Genomic DNA, 19,154 nt, shown 5'->3' with positions numbered 1-19,154 from the left:
GAAGAAATTCCATATTATAAATTAGAGTAATAAATACTCAAAACTTATTATTTCCTAATTATTTTACTGCATTTTAAAATTTTCTTTTTCTTGAGGATATTGTCTCTTATATCTCTATAGTGAAAACACTATATAATGGTGGGCTAATGATTATTTCTTCCCAACGCCACATGCAGTAATATCACATTGACTGAAATTTCAGCCATGGTGGGAGTACTAACATCATGAAAATTTGCAAATGCTACAAATCATGGCATTTTCTGGAGAGCTGACTGTTAAAACATTTATTAGCAAACCACTGAGTATAATGATTCTTCATAATAAGTCCTATTAATTCTGTAAAAGATAACCAAGAAAGTGACTAAGATTTGGTTCCTGCCTGCCTAGGGGAAATGGAATTAAATTGCCTCAAGAATTTTGCTTCCATATTTTGAGAGAAAAGAATATGTATCCAGGGCTTTTATGTATTAGCACTTTGCTAAGGCATTTTACACAGATTTTCTTTTTTATCACAACCATCTTGTAATAATAATAATTAATTTCATAACTAAATTAAGTTCTGGAATTTGAAGAGAAATAAAAATTGATGTTATGAATCATGACATTTTTACTGTATTCAAACAGTGGGAAAAGTAATGTATATTTATAAATCAATGCTAAATGGCAATTGTTTTTTTTTTCAAAAAGAGGGAGTACCTAACTGACTTTGGTCCTACAGAATTTGTTACACAAAAATATCACTGAATTAACTACTTTTAACACAGGAAAATACTACTGAAATAGCTCCTTTGTTAAATTTTCCAAAATTAATGTTTTCAATGGTTTTCTCTAAGATTAATAAATATCAACATGATCTATGCTAATTGCTACTACTTGTTTTCAAATAACATCAATTTTTTAAAGTCTCTCAAAACTCAGAGAAAAATATGTTTTAAAAAATGAGCTTTAAAACACACTTAGGAGATGAGAAAGAAAATGATTTAGCTCTTCTGACTCACAGAAACACCTGTGGAAAAAAAGTTTTCCACCCTAAAAGTCATGTAAATATTGTGAGCGTACACACTATACCGAATAGTATAAAAACAATCTACCAATTATTTATGATCTAGATGTCAACTTTGTCATTTTCTTTTATCTACAAAATATTAGGAAATGTAAAAATTTTATGGTTGATATTATATATTTAATATACTATAAAACTAACCATACTTTAGGAAAACACCACCATGGTAGCAAATTATTCTAGACTTAAGTCTAAGGTAGTGGGATAGAAAAAGGAGAAAACCTATTGGGACAACTACCTACCATCTTTGCAAATAATTTTTATCTGTGCCTCCAAGAATTTTAGGATATGCCTCCTAGAACATTCTGTATCACTCAGCTTCCACATATTTCTCATAGCCTCCATGTCCAATGTAAAACAATTTTCTACCTAAGCCAAAAATATATATATTGGAAAGTAGTTTTGCTTCTGACCTTAAGTAGCATTAAAAAAAAAAAAAAGTACTCTCATCATATTAATGACAAGGTAGAGCACACCTTGATTTATAGGGATACCACCTGTCTACCTCAAAATCAAAAAAGGAAATCAATAGCACTAAAAAGTTAGGGAAAAAAGTTGCTAGAAGAATGTCTCAAAAACACTTATCCTGTGATCACAACTCACTCTGCATTCCTGAAAAACTAAACTAAAATAATTTTAAAGAACTGGAAGGATTCTTACAAGTTAGTAAATTCTGCTGACTCCCTCTTCCACAGCCCCTCCTCAACTATATCAGAACAATATGTTCTGACCTTAGCTTACTGCAACTTTCACTATATGAATTCTGTATCTTAAGATAACAGTAATAGTAGTACTAAGAGGCATATAGGAAACTGAGTTCAATGTTTACCATATTTGTGATTAGCACAATTAGAAACAAACTGTGGAAAATGGCTATTACATTTTTACCAAGATTGCAACTCAACCAACCTGACATTACCAAGTGAATTATTTTTACTCTGTAGGGAAAAAAACAGGTTTAGGTATAAATTATTTCTGGCCTTGGAAGTGGTTATCTCACTCTCCCAGAGAAGATCTGATACAAAAGGAAACGAATAATTCAAGGTCTGTTAAGACTGTCCTAAACTAATTGCTTCAAGCTATTAAAAACATAATCTTAAAAATATTCAGTCTACAGTTGTTAAAACTTGAAACACATCCAACTAACCCTAATTCATAACTGAGTAAACTCTTTACTGGGGTTAAATAATTCTGGAAGAATGTGAATCTCACCAGGCTCCTGTAGACATTTATAAATGACAGTAAAAATTTAAAAGTAGATTAGGGACTCTACTCACCATCATTTCTATCTAAAATGAAATCTTTGATTTCTATCTAAAAGAAGATAGTTGATATTAATAAACAGATTATTTTCTGTTTATATTAATACATAGAAAAAATATCAAGAGTTTAAGTAGCTATTGTAAATATTAAATATAAGACTAATTCAACAAAAATAAATACATGGAATAGATAGCCAAAGTTATATGACAACAATAAATTTAACTGATCTATTAAGAATGTGGCTGATTAACAAAGGAGAATAAATTAAATGAGTTACTTTATAGAAACTACTTTGTAGTTTTTGAACTTTTTGTAGTCTATAAATGTACTGGGATTAGAAAAGAAGCATCATTGATTATTAACTAAAAAACAAATATAAAAATTTATAACTAAGAAAAGCCACAACAAATTCAAAAGCACAGCATTCATACTGACTGCATCAAGACAAACATTTCAGATTTATACACGTCAACAGACCTGCTAAGGTTTGATTGTACGTAATTGTTGCAAACAGGCTCGTTTGAACCAGCTCTAGAAAGGTGAGTATAATAACGAAGGAGGAAAAATACAATTATGTAGTAATATTTAGTAGAATAAACTGGATTCCAATACAGATCTAAATAGATCTATGTTGGTTAAGTAAGACAAGTCTAAATTCTTGTCCAGCTAAATAAATACTTTTGGAACCAAGAATATTTTAATGAATAAGATCTTAAAGTTTTTAATTCATTGGTAAGAAAAATAACATATTTTCCCCTATTTTCTAAGGTTAAATAAATGTTAATTATGAAAAGAAAAATATAAACAGGAGAACTCTGGAATTTAAGAAAAATGAAAACACTGTTAACAAATATACTTAAGATGTGATAAAAACGAAAAGAGATATAATTGGTTTCTATGTAGCACTAGGCTAAGAGTTAAGAGATAAAATGGACTAATGGAAAACAGAAGGAGTAAGAACATAATTACACACTTCCTAGGGTTGGAAAGAGATGTTAATACTTTATAAGAGGAATATGGTATAGTAATTAAGATTGTGGGCTTTGCAACCAGTCCCATACAGTGCCCACCATTATATCCAATCTACATTTGAAAGCTACATGAGGTAATACAAGTAGAATACTCAAAATAGCACCTAGCACAATGTAAGCCTTCAGTAAATACTAGTAATGTTGGTGATGCTGGTCATGCCAGGTGATCCTACTGGCCCATAAGAGGTTAGCTGCTGTGAGAGACTGGAACATTATTCATGAGAAGAAACTTTTGAGTAGGTGGGGGGAATGGGGAAAAGGGTTTGAATGATAAATACAGGCGCTCAGAACCTTAAAAAGCTTATGTGAGTAGATTCTGAAGAGTAAGTGAATGGATTCTAAAAATATTTCAATCTCTTAACATTTTTTTATTCTTCTGAAAGAAATTCTACATAGTAAGAATTTACAGAGGAAAATAAAAAGGAAACTGTGGTCACTAAATGACTAAAGTTTCTGAAGATACATCCCAAAATATTTTGAGGAATTAGAGCAAACTCCATCACAGAATTACTGTACTGTTTGCCAAAAGCATTTAAAATAGATCAAGCCAAAATGGGCATAAGCGTGTTTCTGTTTCACTAATAACAACTAATAATTTGGGAGAGGCGAGTAAAATTAAATTTGTACTTTAAACTAGCATGTATTTTATTATACTTGTTACCTTACAAGTAGATAATTACAAGTTTACAATAGTATTATCTAAGAAGTAGTATAGTTAAAAGCTATACTTAAAGATTTTACTTCTAACTTTCTGAAATACCTTTGAAACCAATGAAAAATCTTTTTCTTTTTGACATAAAATCTCCAAATTCATATTAAATTACCTGGTAACCACATCTGTAGTTGTAATTGCCTCATGTTTGAAATTCCATTTTCTGGATGATACATTAGTATCTTTTATAAAGGAAACTATAACAGTCTATGAAATACATAATTATATTGTTATACATATTGTTACTAATTGTCTATTAATGAAAATTTGTGTTTAACACTGTTTTGCGCCAAGTGGGATTTAAGAAACAAAAACAAAGTAGTAGACGCATCAATGCAATGATACTCACATAACAGAAGTTTGGCTACCACAAAAGAAAGTGAGAAAGGGAAGGCGGGAGGAAGTGGGGAAGGGGGAAGGAAATAGCATCACTTTTTTGCAATTGTGGCACATTATTTTAACATATTTGCATAACCAAAGAATTCATATAAAGAATGGCAAGTTACAAAAGACAACAAATATTTGATAGCCAATCCCCCCACCAACAGATTATCTATAAAGGTATAAGGATCTTACAATGAAGAAAAAATAATGGTATATGGACAACTGATAAAATTGGAATATAGGGGCGGTGGACTAGACCCAGTGGTTAGGGCGTCCGTCTACCACATGGGAGGTCCGAGGTTCAAACCCCGGGCCTCCTTGACCCGTGTGGAGCTGGTCCATGCGCAGTGCTGATGCGCACAAGGAGTGCCTGCCACACAGGGGTGTCCCCGCGTAGGGGAGCCCCACACTCAAGGAGTGCGCCCCCCGTAAGGAGAGTCGCCCAGGGTGATGGCGCCACCCACACAGAAAGCTGACACAACAAGATGACGCAACTAAAAGAAACACAGCAACTAAAAGAAACACAGATTCCCATGACGCTGACAACAACAGAAGCGGACAAAGAAGAAGGCAGCAAATAGACACAGAGAACAGACAACCGGGGTGGGGGGTAAGGGGGAAGGGGAGAGAAATAAATAAATAAATCTTAAAAAAAAAAAATTGGGGGGCACTGGCAACACTTGCTTCTTCCTGAAATCAGCTTTTTTTCTAGTCCCCACAAGCTACATAGATCTCTGAATTGCCAGAAAAAAATTACATTAAACTATTCTCTTCTCCCTCAACTAGACCAGCACAATACCATACAATTCTGATGGTATCACTCAGTGATCTAAGGATTTAAAAATGAACTTTCATAAAGCAATACCTAGATAACATAAAAACTATTTAGAAACACAAGAAAATGCAAAAACATAAGGATAGCTGGAAATGTTCAGTCTTTGAGAAGAAGACAAAAAAAGTACATGTAAGATTTGGATAATTAAATATTTATGGTTAAACTTTATGAAGTCAAAACTTTACACTACAGTGAATAGAAGCCTGTTCAAACGTCTATGGACATTTGAATTGAGGAAAAGTCTCAAAGCAAAGTTCCTACCTCAAGAAACTACAAAAAAACCTCAAAGCAAACAAAAGGAAGAAAACAATAAAGATGATAATAGTAATAAATTTGAAAAGAGGAAAACAATAGAAGTCAATGAAACAAAAACCCTGCTTTTCAAGAAAGCATTAATAAAACTGATAAATCTCTAATATTGACAAAATTAAGAGAAAAGATTCAAATCACCAATATTAGGAATGAAACAGGGTGTACATTACAAGAGATCCTGCAGACCTCAAAAGACTAATTATGAAATACTAAGAACACTTTTATGCTCATAAATTAGAAAATGTAGAAGAAATGGACCAATTCTTTGAATCCACACATTACCAAAACTCAATCAAGAAGAAAGAGATAAACAGAACAGTTTTATGACCATTAAAGAAACCAAATTTTTGGTTTAAAAATTCCTGAAAAGAAATCTCCAACGTGAGACGGTTTCACTGGAGAGTTTTACCCAATATTTAAAGAATTACCACCAACTTTATATAATCTTTTCAAGAAAACAGAAGAGAAGGGAACACTTTCCAACTAAATTTTATGAGGCCAATATTACCCTGACAACCATCACCAGACAAATAGAGTACCAAAAAACAAACAAAACAGAAAAAATTCTTATTCAACATAGTACTGGAAGTTCTAGTCATTGTATTGAGCCCAGTAAAAGAAATTAAAAAGCATGTACAGACTGGAAAGGAAGAAATAAAACTTTTCCTATTTGCAGATGACATTATTGTCTATGAAAAATGTTAAGGAATCTACCAAAGAACTCATTTCAGCAAGGTTGCAGGACACAAGATCAATACACAAAAATCAATTGTTCCTATATAGATTTCTAATATATACAAAGAATAAACACGCAGTAATCAAAACTAAAAACACAACACCACTTAAAATCACACCAAAGAATATGAATACTTAGATATATACTTTGGAAAACATGTATATGATCTGTACACTGAAAATTTCAAAATGCTGATGAAAGAATTAAAAAAAATAGACAAATGGAGAGACATACCATATTCACGGCTTTTAGAATCAACATAGTAAAGATGCCAATTCTCTCCAAATTGATTCACACATTTAATGCAATTAGTGTTTTAATTTTTTGTAGACATACACAAAATTATTCTAAAATTTATATGGAAAGTCACAGGACCTAGAATAGCTAAAACAATCTTGACAAAAATAAAATGGGAGGAATATTCCAACCCTCCTATTAAGGGTTACTGAATAGCTACAGTAGTAGACTGTGTGGTATTAGTGACAAAAATAGAAACAGAGAACAGATTAGTAGTTGATAGGCTGGGAGGTCATGGTTATAAAAAAGCAACAAGAAAGAGATTCTTGAGGCAATGAAACAGTTCTCTATCTTGTCAGTGGTGGTAGACACGTGATAAAAAACTGTATAGCCCTAAATCCACACACAAATAAGTACAAGTCAAATAGGGAACATCTAAATACCATGGACTGTTACCAATATGAATACCCTGGTTCTGATATTGTACTACAGTTTTGCTAGTTGTTACCATTGGGGAAAATAGATAAAAGTATACAGGATCTCTCTGTATTATTTCTAACAATTACAATTAAGCATCTCCAGTTATCTCAATACAAATTGCAATTAAAATATGTGTGCAACACTTGCAAAAACAGATTTCATACAAATTCATATGGGGGGGAATATAAAGGACATAAGGATACTTCCTTATCATGGCAAAGAATATCTCAAAATCACAGCCAGTATCATACTTAGCTATACAATACTAGAAATTTACTAAGTTCACAAAGAAGATAAACATAGTTAGAACTATCAATATTATCTAAATCATTCTGTAAGTTCTAGTCATTGCCATAATAATTAAAATAAACAAAGTTGTATAAATGTATTTTAAAGGATATCAGAAACAATTGATAACAGAGAGATCCTATTTATGTCAGTGACCAAAGTTTTTATATACCTAGGAAAAAACTTAAATGAATGTATCTAAATGAAAAAAGATAAATTGTCTGGAGTTCCAGAAGAATGAGCAAACATATGGAAAAAAATTTAAAGAAGACTGAGGGGAACTAGTACAAGCAGATATTAAACTCCATATAAAGTTACAATTTTTAAAGTATAATATTCACCTAAGTTTCAGCAGACAAACCAGTGGAATTGAAGAGAAAGTCTAGAACACAGAAGACATTTAAACAACTGTTGATTATATAAAGGAATAATATCAACCAACCTATCAATGCAAAGAATACTACATTCAGATTATAAATTAGAAGCTAATAGAACAAAAATAGTGAGGCAGCATTTGCAAAGTTAATGTCATGTCAATATTTTGAAGTGAATTTTAACTTAGCCATTTAACAGATAATGGCAGATGGGATGGAAGAGAAATGTTGTGAAATATATTATAAAATATATCTCAATCACATATAAAAGAGAAAGATGAAGCCAAGATAATTTTGATAAACGTAATAAGACCAGATCAATCAGCACAACTCAACAAGAATGGAATGATGTTAGTTTACAACAATTAAATAGTAAGAAGAAATGTAGTATAGTCAGTAAAGAGAATGCTGAAGATAGGCAGAAGTGTAAACTGAAGTTGTCTGAAAAGAGGAAATAAAGGTAACCAGGAAAGAAACATGGGCCATATTCTCTTTTTTTCTAATTTTCAGGAACCAGCAATCACAAGGCCCCAAAATAAAGAACAGAAATGCTAATAGGCAGATTTTCCCCCCTCTTCAAGAAATACCAGTAATGCTAAATAATTAACTGTTGTAAAACAACTGCTGGGAGGAAGTCACAAAATTCATGGTTGTACAGAAAGTAATATTAATAGCACAACATTGTTTTCAGTGGACTGACTGAAATTAAAAGATAATTTTGGACTAACTTAACATTATTATTAGCATTTCTCCCAATTCCAGTCCTTCACAGCAAAATTGGCTGGCTCAAGGTGATTTCTTTAATCCTATTTTCCTATTTTTCTCACTTGACATGTCTGTGGTAATAAAAGGAAACTTCCCTGTCATTCTTGTTTCCTCAGGACTAGTAAATTGTCTATTCACATTCTATACTCCACATAAACTGTTAATATATTATCTTTAAAGTTCTTATTTAGTTAATGTAAGGGGGGGCACACATTCATAAGCATAAAGCATAGGTGCAGGTGAACTATAAATTAGTAAGTAAGAAAACAACATAGAAGTGAAAGCTTCTGAAATGTGGCCGATGAGATTAAAGACAAATGAGGCAAGGGACAGATTATAAAAGTTTTCTATGCCAAGACAAGGAGATGGAATTGTCTCTAGGGAGTTACTGAGATCTACTACTGAAGGACTAATAAAACAAAGCTTTAGAAAGTTCACTATAAGGAATATAAACTAGAGGGAGGTGGGCAAAACTGGAGGCATGTAAAACAATTAGGAGGTTTATCTGCAGTAAAACAGGCAACATAAAATTAGAGGTGGGTAGAGATAAAAAGGATGAAATAAAATTAAGACTAAAGAAAACCTGCTGGAATAAATGGAGGAATTACTGGTAAGTCCTAGGTTTACTGACTGTTGATTACCTATATGTACATGGTGATAATATTCACCAAATGTGAAAACAGTTTAAGATCTTAGTGTAGCATAAAAACTTATCCAAGAACATAGAGTGATTTCTATTATAAGAATACTCATAATCTGAATATCTGACCATATAAACTGAAATTTTGGCCTTGTTCATAATATAAATTATTTTTACTCAGCTATTACTTTCCTTCTCAGTAAGGCCATCCTTTCTCTCCCTATCTAAAATTTTAATCAAACTCCTCACAAAAAACTCATTTTTCCCTTTCTTGATTTGATTTCACCATAAACAAATCATTATCTAGCATACTATTTATTTTACTTATTTATTGCCTATAGCCTCCAACAGAATGTACATTCCCTTAAAAGGACTTCCGCCTTTTACTGTCCATTTATATATTCTCGGTGCCTAGAACAGGTAGTTGCTCAATAAATATTTGTTTTATGAAGGAATGAAAGCCTCATCTTTAAAAAGAGAGTATTTCTGTAGGATTCAATAAAGTTCTGTTAGTGTAAAGTAAGGTAAAAATTCAACAACATAATGTCTGCCGAGATATGGATGAAAGAGTGGTTTAAGTGACTGACAAGGAATATTTACATTGGATTAAAAAAAAATAAAAAAAAAAAAGATCCTAAAGCTGGAAGTGGTCTAGTGAAATTAGCAGGAAATAGGAGGCAGAAAATAACATTCAAGAGCAGGAGGAGAAAGAATAAAAATGAAATGATAATAAATCTCAGAAAAGATAGTGGGGGGGGGGGGGAGTCTCACCACCAGGTAGCCCCTATGAGCCTATAATAACTGGATTAATAAAGAATAAAAAGAACCTGAGAGCTCAGGCATCTAAAGGCCTGGTGTCAGCAAAGGGCTGGTGTTAGCAAAATATTTTTGTAAATAACCAGATATTATGGTTTCTGTTGAAACTATTCAACTACTCAATGTAGTATGAAAGCAGCCATAGACAAAATATAAACATGTGAGCTTGACTATGTTCCAATAAACTTTTATTTTTGGACATTGAAATTTGAATTTCATATAATTTCATGTGTCACAAAATACTGTTCTTTTGATTTTTTCCCCCAATCATTGAAAAATGTAAAAACCACCCTAAGCTTGCAGGCCATACAAAAACAGGTGGTGAGCCAGATTTGGACTGTAGTTTGCCTATCTCTGATCTAAGGGACTTCAGGCAAAAGGGGAAGCAGGGTTAACTGGTTTAATAACTACGAGGACTATTCATGAGTGCTCCTGCATTAAACTTAAATGAAAAAGCAGCCCCGCCTCCCCAAAATATACCTTAATGTCAGTCCCAATTCTAAGAAAACTATCATATTTCACTGCCTGACATGAAATCACCTTCAGAAATACAATCATTGATTTATGGGCTGTCGTAATTCTCATAAAGAACAGTACTCCAATCATACTTTTCAACAGACAAGCCATGCTATAGAAAGTATCCTAAAATTAAAGCAATAGATATATTACTCATTACCATTTTGTCCCTGAGTCGCTCTCCACGGATAAAAAAGTCAGCACATCCATTCTCTTCCTGGTGAGGGACTTTGAAGACAGTGACGCAGCTTAGTCCACTCCCTCCAAGTGGTAACCATCCACCACTTGAGTCATCCCGGGTCATCACCACAGCTCGCACTCGTGCATAACTATTACTAAAATAGATGCAAAGATTAGGAATTAGGTTTTCCATAAACAAAAAAACAGCCAAGCTGTCAGTCTTGTTTGAGAAACCAAAGACCGCATTAGTTAAAATATGGTAACTAAAGGTTTACTACTTCCATGACAGTCCACAGAAAGTAACCTACTTGAAAGAAGGTCAAAAATCACAAACTAACTTCTAATTTCAAAGGTTATGCTTTAATTGAAGGCTAACCTCATAATAAGAGTACAGAACTCTTATTTCAATTCATCATTCAAGTACTTGGTTGCCATGGAACAAATTATGAAGGATAAACATTGTTAAACTATATAGAATGTCATCAGGCTTGTCTCTATATATCCATTTGCTGCACTATTATAACCAGGACAAACTACTACTGTATTTTAGCACATTTAATTGTTACATCTCTAACTTCCTAACAGTTCTAGACTACGTTATCAATAAAATGCTGAAACAAACATGCTTAGCTTTTAGTTTCTTGTACCAAGTAGGAATCCTCTCATATGTACACAAATCATATAAAAAGAAAAGTTCTGTTTAAATAACAAGCAAATTGGTCTATAGAAACCTTCTATGTCTTCTTTTTGGTCATTTCAGAATCATTACTTTCCAATATTAACTACAACTATTTTTTTCCTAAAACCTAGGAAATGTGTTTCATGTACTGAATTTTCTTGACAACTGACTTCTAAAATTCTTATTCTAAAGCTTTTAATATAATAATTATTAATGAAGTAATTTCTGAAATAGTATACCTTGCTGACTTAAAAATTATACTGAATATACTTCAAATTTCTCTGGTTGTTACGAATGTCCACTGAAGTTCTATGTAACAGTTCTGTACTTAGCTTCTCTCAAGCATGTTCTAAGTATTAGGTTGCCAGTTGTCATCATTTTTGTTACTGCGATTGTATGAAATCTCTTCCTTGCTTTTATTTTTAACTTTACATACTTAAGATATAATTTACATGTAGTAATGTGCATCAATCTTAAATATACAATTCAACAAATTCTGACAAAAGTCTACATCTGTGTAATCAACATAATCATGATACTGAGCATTTTCATCACACCAGAAAATTCCCTTGTGCCTCTTTCCTGACAAACAGGCAACCACTGTTTTGATTTCTAACGTAGAGATTAGTTTTGTTGGTTTTTGAACTTCATATAAAAGGAATCAAATAGTATCATCACATGTATACTTTTCGTCTGACTTCTTTTGCTGGTTATATTGTTGTGCAAATCAATAGTTTATTCTTTATCATTGCTGAGTAGGCAGCCACTGAATAAATAAACCATGATCTATCCTTTCTTCTGCGAGTGGACATTTGAATTGTTTCTAATTGTTGGCTATTATGAATAAAGCAGTTATAAACATTTTTGCACAAGTCTTTTTGTAGACATATGCTATCATTTCTCTTAATTACCTAGGACAGAAGTGATATGTCATAGGATAGGTGTATGTTTAACTATATAAGAAAATGACATTTTTATAAAGTGACTGTACCAACAAACATTCCCACCAATAATGTGTGATCATTTTAATTGTTCCATATCCTTGACAACATTCAGTATATTCAGTTTTTTAATTTTACCCACTGTAGCTAGTATATGTGGTTTTAATTTCCATTTCTCTAATGACATAATCTTGAATATCTTTTCATGTACCTTTTGGCCATTTCTATAACTTTTGTTTAAATCTTTTGACCATATCTAAAAGAGTTGTCTTTTTATTACTGATATTTAGAAGTTCTTTTTATATTCTGGACACAAGTCTTTTATCAGTAACTAATGGACTTTTTTTTTTTGAGATACCAGGAGCTGGGGATTGAACCTGGCACTCAACCACTGAGCCACATCAGCTTCCCTGATTTGTTTTTTTTCCGTTTATTTGTTGTTTGTTTTTCTGTTGTTGTTTTTTTTTCTTTTTTCAGGAGGTACCACGAACCAAACCCAGGACCTCCCATATGGGAAAAAGGCACTCAACCACTTGAACCACATCCACTCCCAGTAATATACTTTTAAAGCCACACTGTGTTGTAGTTAAGAACGAGGATTCTAGGGAAGCGGACTTGGCTCAACGGACAGAGCATCTGTCTACCACATGGGAGGTCCACAGTTCAAACCCAGGACCTCCTTGACCCGTGTGGAGCTGGCCCGCGTGCAAGGAATGCTGTGCCACGCAGGGGTGCCCCGGCGTAGGGGAGTCCCATGTGCAAGGAGGCGTCCCATAAGGAGAGCCACCCAGTGCGCAATATAAAGTCCTTGCCTGCCCAGGAGTGGCACCGCTCACACAGAGAGCTGACGCAGCAAGATGATGCAACAAAAAAAGAGACACAGATTCCCGGGCCGCTGACAAGAATAGAAGGGGATACAGAAGAACACACAGCAAATGGACACAGAGAACTGGGCGGGGAGAGGGATTAAAAAAAAAAGAGAGGAACGAGGATTCTAGAGTCAAACTTTCATGAGCTGGATTCCTGGCTCAGCAAGTTACTAGTTGTGTGACCTTGACCTTGAGGAAGTTGCTAAACCTCTCTGTGCCTCAGTCTCATTTGTGAAATGAAGTAACAGTATACACTTTTGATAAATGTAAACAGGGTCCGACATATAATAGACACTATACAAGTATTAATTATTATTACCACCACAAAGAAATTAAAATGCCAGGTAAAACCTGGGAAAAAATAAAATTTATGAGCATGACCATAAACCCCTATCATTAGGGTCAAAATAGTTAATTCAGAATCTCTGAAAGTCTTTAGCTTTTACGGGTGACCATTCTATTTAAGCTTTTTATTATTCAGTTATTCAGAGGTCTGGGCCCAATTCTTACATGGGTGCCATTCGTGCCAATCTTCACATCTGAGAATCTCAGAGTACAAATGACAACTGGTTAGAGCAAACCTGGGTGTACAAAGGCTGGGCTAGCCAGGAAACATAGGAATTCTCCTCTCTGGAATGTGATGGAGCAGGTACCGCTACTGTAAATGTGACAAGCATCCCAAGAGGCTGTGAGCGCTTATTCCAGTGGGAACCAGCTAGCTTATATGAAAGTTATCAGTGTCATCAAGAGTGTTTTAAGGATATACCCCAGAAGCATGGAATGTTAACTAACACAATTAGGTTCAGATTAAATGCTTGTGAACTCAACTCATATCAAACCTGACACACCTGAAGTTCAGAGAAGTTACAAAGTCAAAAAAGGCAGAACTTTGGTCAGAAACAGAGTTCAAGGTCCTAGTAATTATTTGTTTGTTCTCTTATAGGATCTGGGGTCTTCCCCCTAGATGATTATGTTATAAGTTTAAAAATGACATTAGAGTCTATAGCACTTGGAAGACCCAAGGAGAATCTGAGTTGCTAATTCAGAAGGTTAAAGTATATTTTCACTTTCAAGTATAGGAGTAGGTATCCTATTTAGGAACAGGCTCTCCGTATTTGAATCTTGATAATTCTCATTTACAGTTTGTATAATGCTCATCAGGCACAGTAGATGATCATTATTTACTCAAGTGAATTACATTCTAGGGAGAAATGGAAATGCAGACTTCTAAACGACGAGAGTATTAACATATTTAAATTTCTCTAAGAATAAGATTAGAAAAGAGTTGATCCCTGGGACCTATAACAGATATCAGAGTACCTTCCCTGTCCATTCTTAGCATTTATATTCCCACCTGTGGCAGTCAGAGATTATTTATGAATTCCAAAAAGAGAGATTATTTTTGTAAACTGATAAGTTACTCTGGGCATGGTACCCTTTGATTATATTAGATTCAGCTGAGATGCCTTTGATTAATTATGTTAAGTTTAGGGCTTTAATTCGATCATTAGGGCTACTCGGTTTTGAGTCCCTACCTACTTTGAGGGTTATTATAAATGGGCACTCAATCAAGGAGACACACAGAAGCAGATTCGAGAGAAAAGAGATAGTTTCATAGACACAACAGAAGGCCCACGAAGAGAGATGAGCCATTCACCTGATAGTTAATAGCTGACCTTGTGAAAAGAACAGACCAGCTGAGCCCAGAAAGAAACGAGCCCCGGGAAGAAAAATGAAGCCAACCTACAGTTGAGACTGGAAGAAGCTGGACCCACAGAGCCTTAAGAGGAAAGAGGAAGGCTGAACCGTTATACCCATCACCCACTATCTTGCTTAAACGCATGGGGCAGAGATTTTGGTGAGGAAGTACCTCTTATAGTTCTTTGAGTTGGATTCTTTAGGGCCTTTAACTGTAAGCTTTAACCTCAAATATATCCTTTATAAAAGCCAACAGATTTCTGGTACTTTGCATCAGAACCTCTTCTGGCTGACTAATACAGAATTTGGTACCTGGGGAGGGGTTGTGCTTTTGCAATTACCAAAAATGCTGGAATGGTTTTATAAATGGGTAAGGGGTATTTTTTGGAGGAATTGTGAGATGCTTGATAGAAGGGGCCTAGACTGCTTTGAAGAGACTTTTGGTAGGAATATGGATGCTAAAGAGACTTCTGATAAGGCCCTAGAAGGAAATGATTAAACTCTAATATTATTGGAAACTGGAGGAAAGGCAATCCGTGATTTAAAGTTGCAGAGACGTTAGCAAGATTGATTCCCAATATTTTTTGGAAGGCAGAATCTGAAAATTATGAACTTGGACATTTACCTTGGCTTCTCCTTGCAGCTTATAGCAAAATATTCGAGGAAAGAGATAAGCCAAGAAGAGAATTGTTGGGCACAAACCAAATAGAAACTGATTCCAGAAATTCCAAGTCTGTGGAAATCAAGCCCCCAGGTGACAATTACCCATTTGAGGAATTAACAAACTTGGCACTTGTAAGTCAGTATTGAAAATGCAGATATCTAGGAAAGACTTGTGGAAACTCTTACTGTCTGATGCCCTGGACCTCTGCTTCCTGGATGCTTAAACCAGCAAGCTTTTTGAGAGAGCTATATGAGTAAAACAACTGTTAGCCTGAACTAAAAGGACACTGAAGGGAAAGATGGAAAGGAAAACAGCTTTAAGAGGAAAACCATGGAAGCTGAGGCCTGGAATTAAGATATCACCTTGGGCCACGAGAGAAACCCCACTAGGTGTATAGAGGAACTCAGTATGCCTGGGCATCTGAAGAGGGTGGATATTCCAGCCTGCTGTTCAGGGAGTGTTTTTACCACAGAGCACGCAGAACACATTCCCCAAGGGTTGGGAGAGTGAGGTCAATACCCCATAGGTCTGAGAGAGGTTTGTATGCCTGATTAGGGATTATGGAGATTAGGGAGAATGTTGACTCTACCACACTGTACTAAGGGGGCTGAGACTCTACCCCAGAGAATGGGTAAAGTGTGATCATCACCCAGATGCTTGATGAGGGTGAAACCAAGAAAATGGCTGTTGGGCAAACCTGTGGAAAGGGTGGGCCTCCATAAGGCCCCGAGGATGAGAAGAAACCATCATTTTAAGAATGACTCACAGACTTTGAAATCTAATGAAGTATGCCCCACAGGTTTTCAGAACTGTAGGGGAACAGTGACTCATGTTTTCCTCTAAAATTCTTACGGTAATACAAATGTTTATTCTATATCTGTCCCTTTGTATATTGACAGATAAATTAGAAATGGCTAACTAGTCTAGAATTGGGTACCTCAGCTAAGGTCAAGGTTAAGTCATAGAGTAGGAATAGCCAATACTCTATGAACCTGTGTAGGCTACTGCAAAAGATAAATTGGTTTCTGTTTCTCTTGGGAATTCAAACCAAGAAATATGGGGAAAATGTGTTATATCTTGAGCAAAAATTTGAAAGGATCCATTGAGACAAGCTAGTAAGTACAACTAGGAGGCAGTGGAGAGGGCCATGGAAAACCAAAGACATTTGGCAAACTGGATTGCAGTAAACTATGAAATCTGATCAATTACAGAGATGAACAAAGAGCAGATCCAAAGAGAAGAAATGCAGGAGATACCCTCAAACCAACACACTGACACCAAAATTGAAATTACTAGCCTATAAGAAAGACTAGTAGGATCATTAAAAATGCCTTTTAGTTCAAATCTAGATTTCAAGTTTTCATTTTAATAAAATCCCTTTTCTTTGAATTAGTATATATCTTGCAACTAAGGGAGACTAATTAGAACAAAATTGTTTATAAACTGAATCAAAGAGGAGTCAACCATACTTCTCTCTGACACAAATAGGGCAAATAGGGCACTATTGCCCCAAATGGTCTAAGACTCAAAAGAGAGCTTTGATAAATTCCGACCTTCAACTACTTTAAAAAAATATATTTTTTCATTCGAATTTCACCAGAGTTGATGAATTTATTCTCAATCTAATGGCTGTAGATTATTATTAGCACATCTATTCAATGGTTGAGCATAAAATCCTAAAATACTATTATATTTACCATTTATTTCATGAAGTTTATGACTTCCTTATGTAACAGCCATCATCTATGTTAAGATAGCTTGGGGAATATGTAGTCTGAGTTAAAACATATTAGTTATCAATACTATAAAACTTCTTAGATTGTCAATGACAGATGATACTCGTTTTTAGGAGGTACGGGGGATTGAACCCAGGACCTTGTACATGGGAACCAGGTGCTCAACAACCTACCTATATCCACTCCCCCAATGATATATTTTTAAAATTGTAAATTTAAAGTTTCTATAACTTAGGCAATGTAATCCAAAACTTGTATTATTTTCTATTTTTAAAACAAAATATACATTTTGTGTACATTTAAGTAACTGGAAAATATATAAAAACAGTAGTAATTATCTGAGGATGGTGATATTAAATTATCTTCCCTTTATCTCATAGATTGTTCAAAACGTTATTTTATAATTAATATTTGTAAATTTAAAATACTTTAAATAAACTAAGAGCTCATATTTTAACTACTTCCTGGCTTTATCCAATATATAAGCATTTTATAATGTTCCCCTGACTACCCCACATTGTTTTTCCTACTTTATAACAATGCTAGCAAGAAAAGATGTGTTGCCCTCTCTAGGAAATCAGATAAAACAGAGATTTCTTTACCAGATCTGATAATCACTGTTCTCTGAATATTTTGTCAAAGAGTAAGGTTGTCTGATTTATTGTACACCTTACTGTACTAAGCAATTTGCATAAGCTTTATTTCCCAAATCTCATGGTTTCATCTGTACCAAATATATAACCATTTTCCTTATCTACACAAGTTGATCCTTCAAGCTTTAAAATATTCCAGAATCTTGCAAATAAATCTGTATCCCCTCACACCCCCACCAGTCTTCGTTAGTTTATAAACTATAATTTAACTCAGTCTTTTAACTTCAAGTTTTAAAACTGAATTATAAAATTCTTCAATTTATTAACATTTTTTTCTCTGACAGACCTTTCTTCTTACCCAAGATTAATCTTTCATCTTTTGTTGTTGTTCTTCCGTATCTGTATTTATTTCCCCACCCCCTTGTGGCTTACTTGCTGTTTGTTCTCTGTGTCCATTCGCGGCACGCTCTTCTGTGTTTTTTGCTTGTCTCCCTTTTTTGTTGCATCACCTTGCTGAGTTGGCTCCCCACGGCGCCTGCAGGCCAGGCAGCGTTTGCAGGTGAGCCTGCTTTCACAAGGGGGCCCTGGGATGCAAACTCAGAGCCTCCCATATGGTAGATAGAAACCCAACTGATTGAGCCACAGCTGCTTCCCTCACCTTTGTTTTTAATCCCATAACCTTCTTACCTTAAAACTGTCCCTTTTTCCCCAAGAAAAGTGGTGACTCCTTTCTCCAATGCATGCAACCACACCCAATGACTAATGGCATCTCTTATATACCTTGTCATACTCTACCTTATAGTATAATAAACTTGTACTTGTCACTTCCTCTTTAGATAAAAGTGACTTAAGAGCAAGAAACCAATTTAAATCTTCTATTTAAAATAATAAACTTTCCCCAAATTATATATAATAGAAGCCCACTTTAGTAAATGTGGAAAAATAAAAATAATAATTTCCCATCATGAAAGTAAAATTTTAAGTCTGGTGGTTTTTTACTCCCTCTGCAAACTTTGAAATTTTTATGAGTATCATATTTGCAATCTGTTACAAATGACAACAGCCATTTATAATGACAACTTACTTTTTTAATTGCCAAAAATGGCAATTTCACTATTAAGCTTCTTAAAATATTTAAAGGCATTTGTTGCTAGTGATTTATCTAATAAGTCAAATCTGACAATAATAAGTTCTTTGACACCATTTGCTAAAATACCTCAAATTAAAGCTTATTCTGCAGTTTGGTAGTGGACTATATAATAAACACCTTTTCAGACTAGTTTCCACTCTAATGCAAATGAAGTGGCTCCTACTGTAAAATATTTTACCTCAAACTAACAAC

The 19,154-nt window shown here is 34.3% G+C and overlaps 1 protein-coding gene across 2 annotated transcripts in view; it reads right to left on the bottom strand.

Moving 5' to 3' along the window:
- The window catches only part of SPRED1 (sprouty related EVH1 domain containing 1), a 117,216-nt gene that overhangs the window by 31,316 nt on the left and 66,746 nt on the right, over positions 1-19,154 (bottom strand). Inside the window, exon 2 of one of the 2 annotated variants that reach the window (XM_058293893.2) lies at positions 10,613-10,787. The exons of the other annotated variant lie outside the window; for it this stretch is intronic. Within the exon in view, the coding sequence (XP_058149876.1) occupies positions 10,613-10,787 (175 nt within the window). The remainder of the gene's footprint in view (positions 1-10,612; positions 10,788-19,154) is intronic. 2 annotated transcript variants of the gene reach the window in all.

Source organism: Dasypus novemcinctus, chromosome 3 (assembly GCF_030445035.2).
Source record: "Dasypus novemcinctus isolate mDasNov1 chromosome 3, mDasNov1.1.hap2, whole genome shotgun sequence".
NCBI classification, from domain to species: domain Eukaryota; kingdom Metazoa; phylum Chordata; class Mammalia; order Cingulata; family Dasypodidae; genus Dasypus; species Dasypus novemcinctus.
Note: the sequence above shows the minus strand (reverse complement) of the source record. Positions and strands in the feature narration are given on the sequence as shown.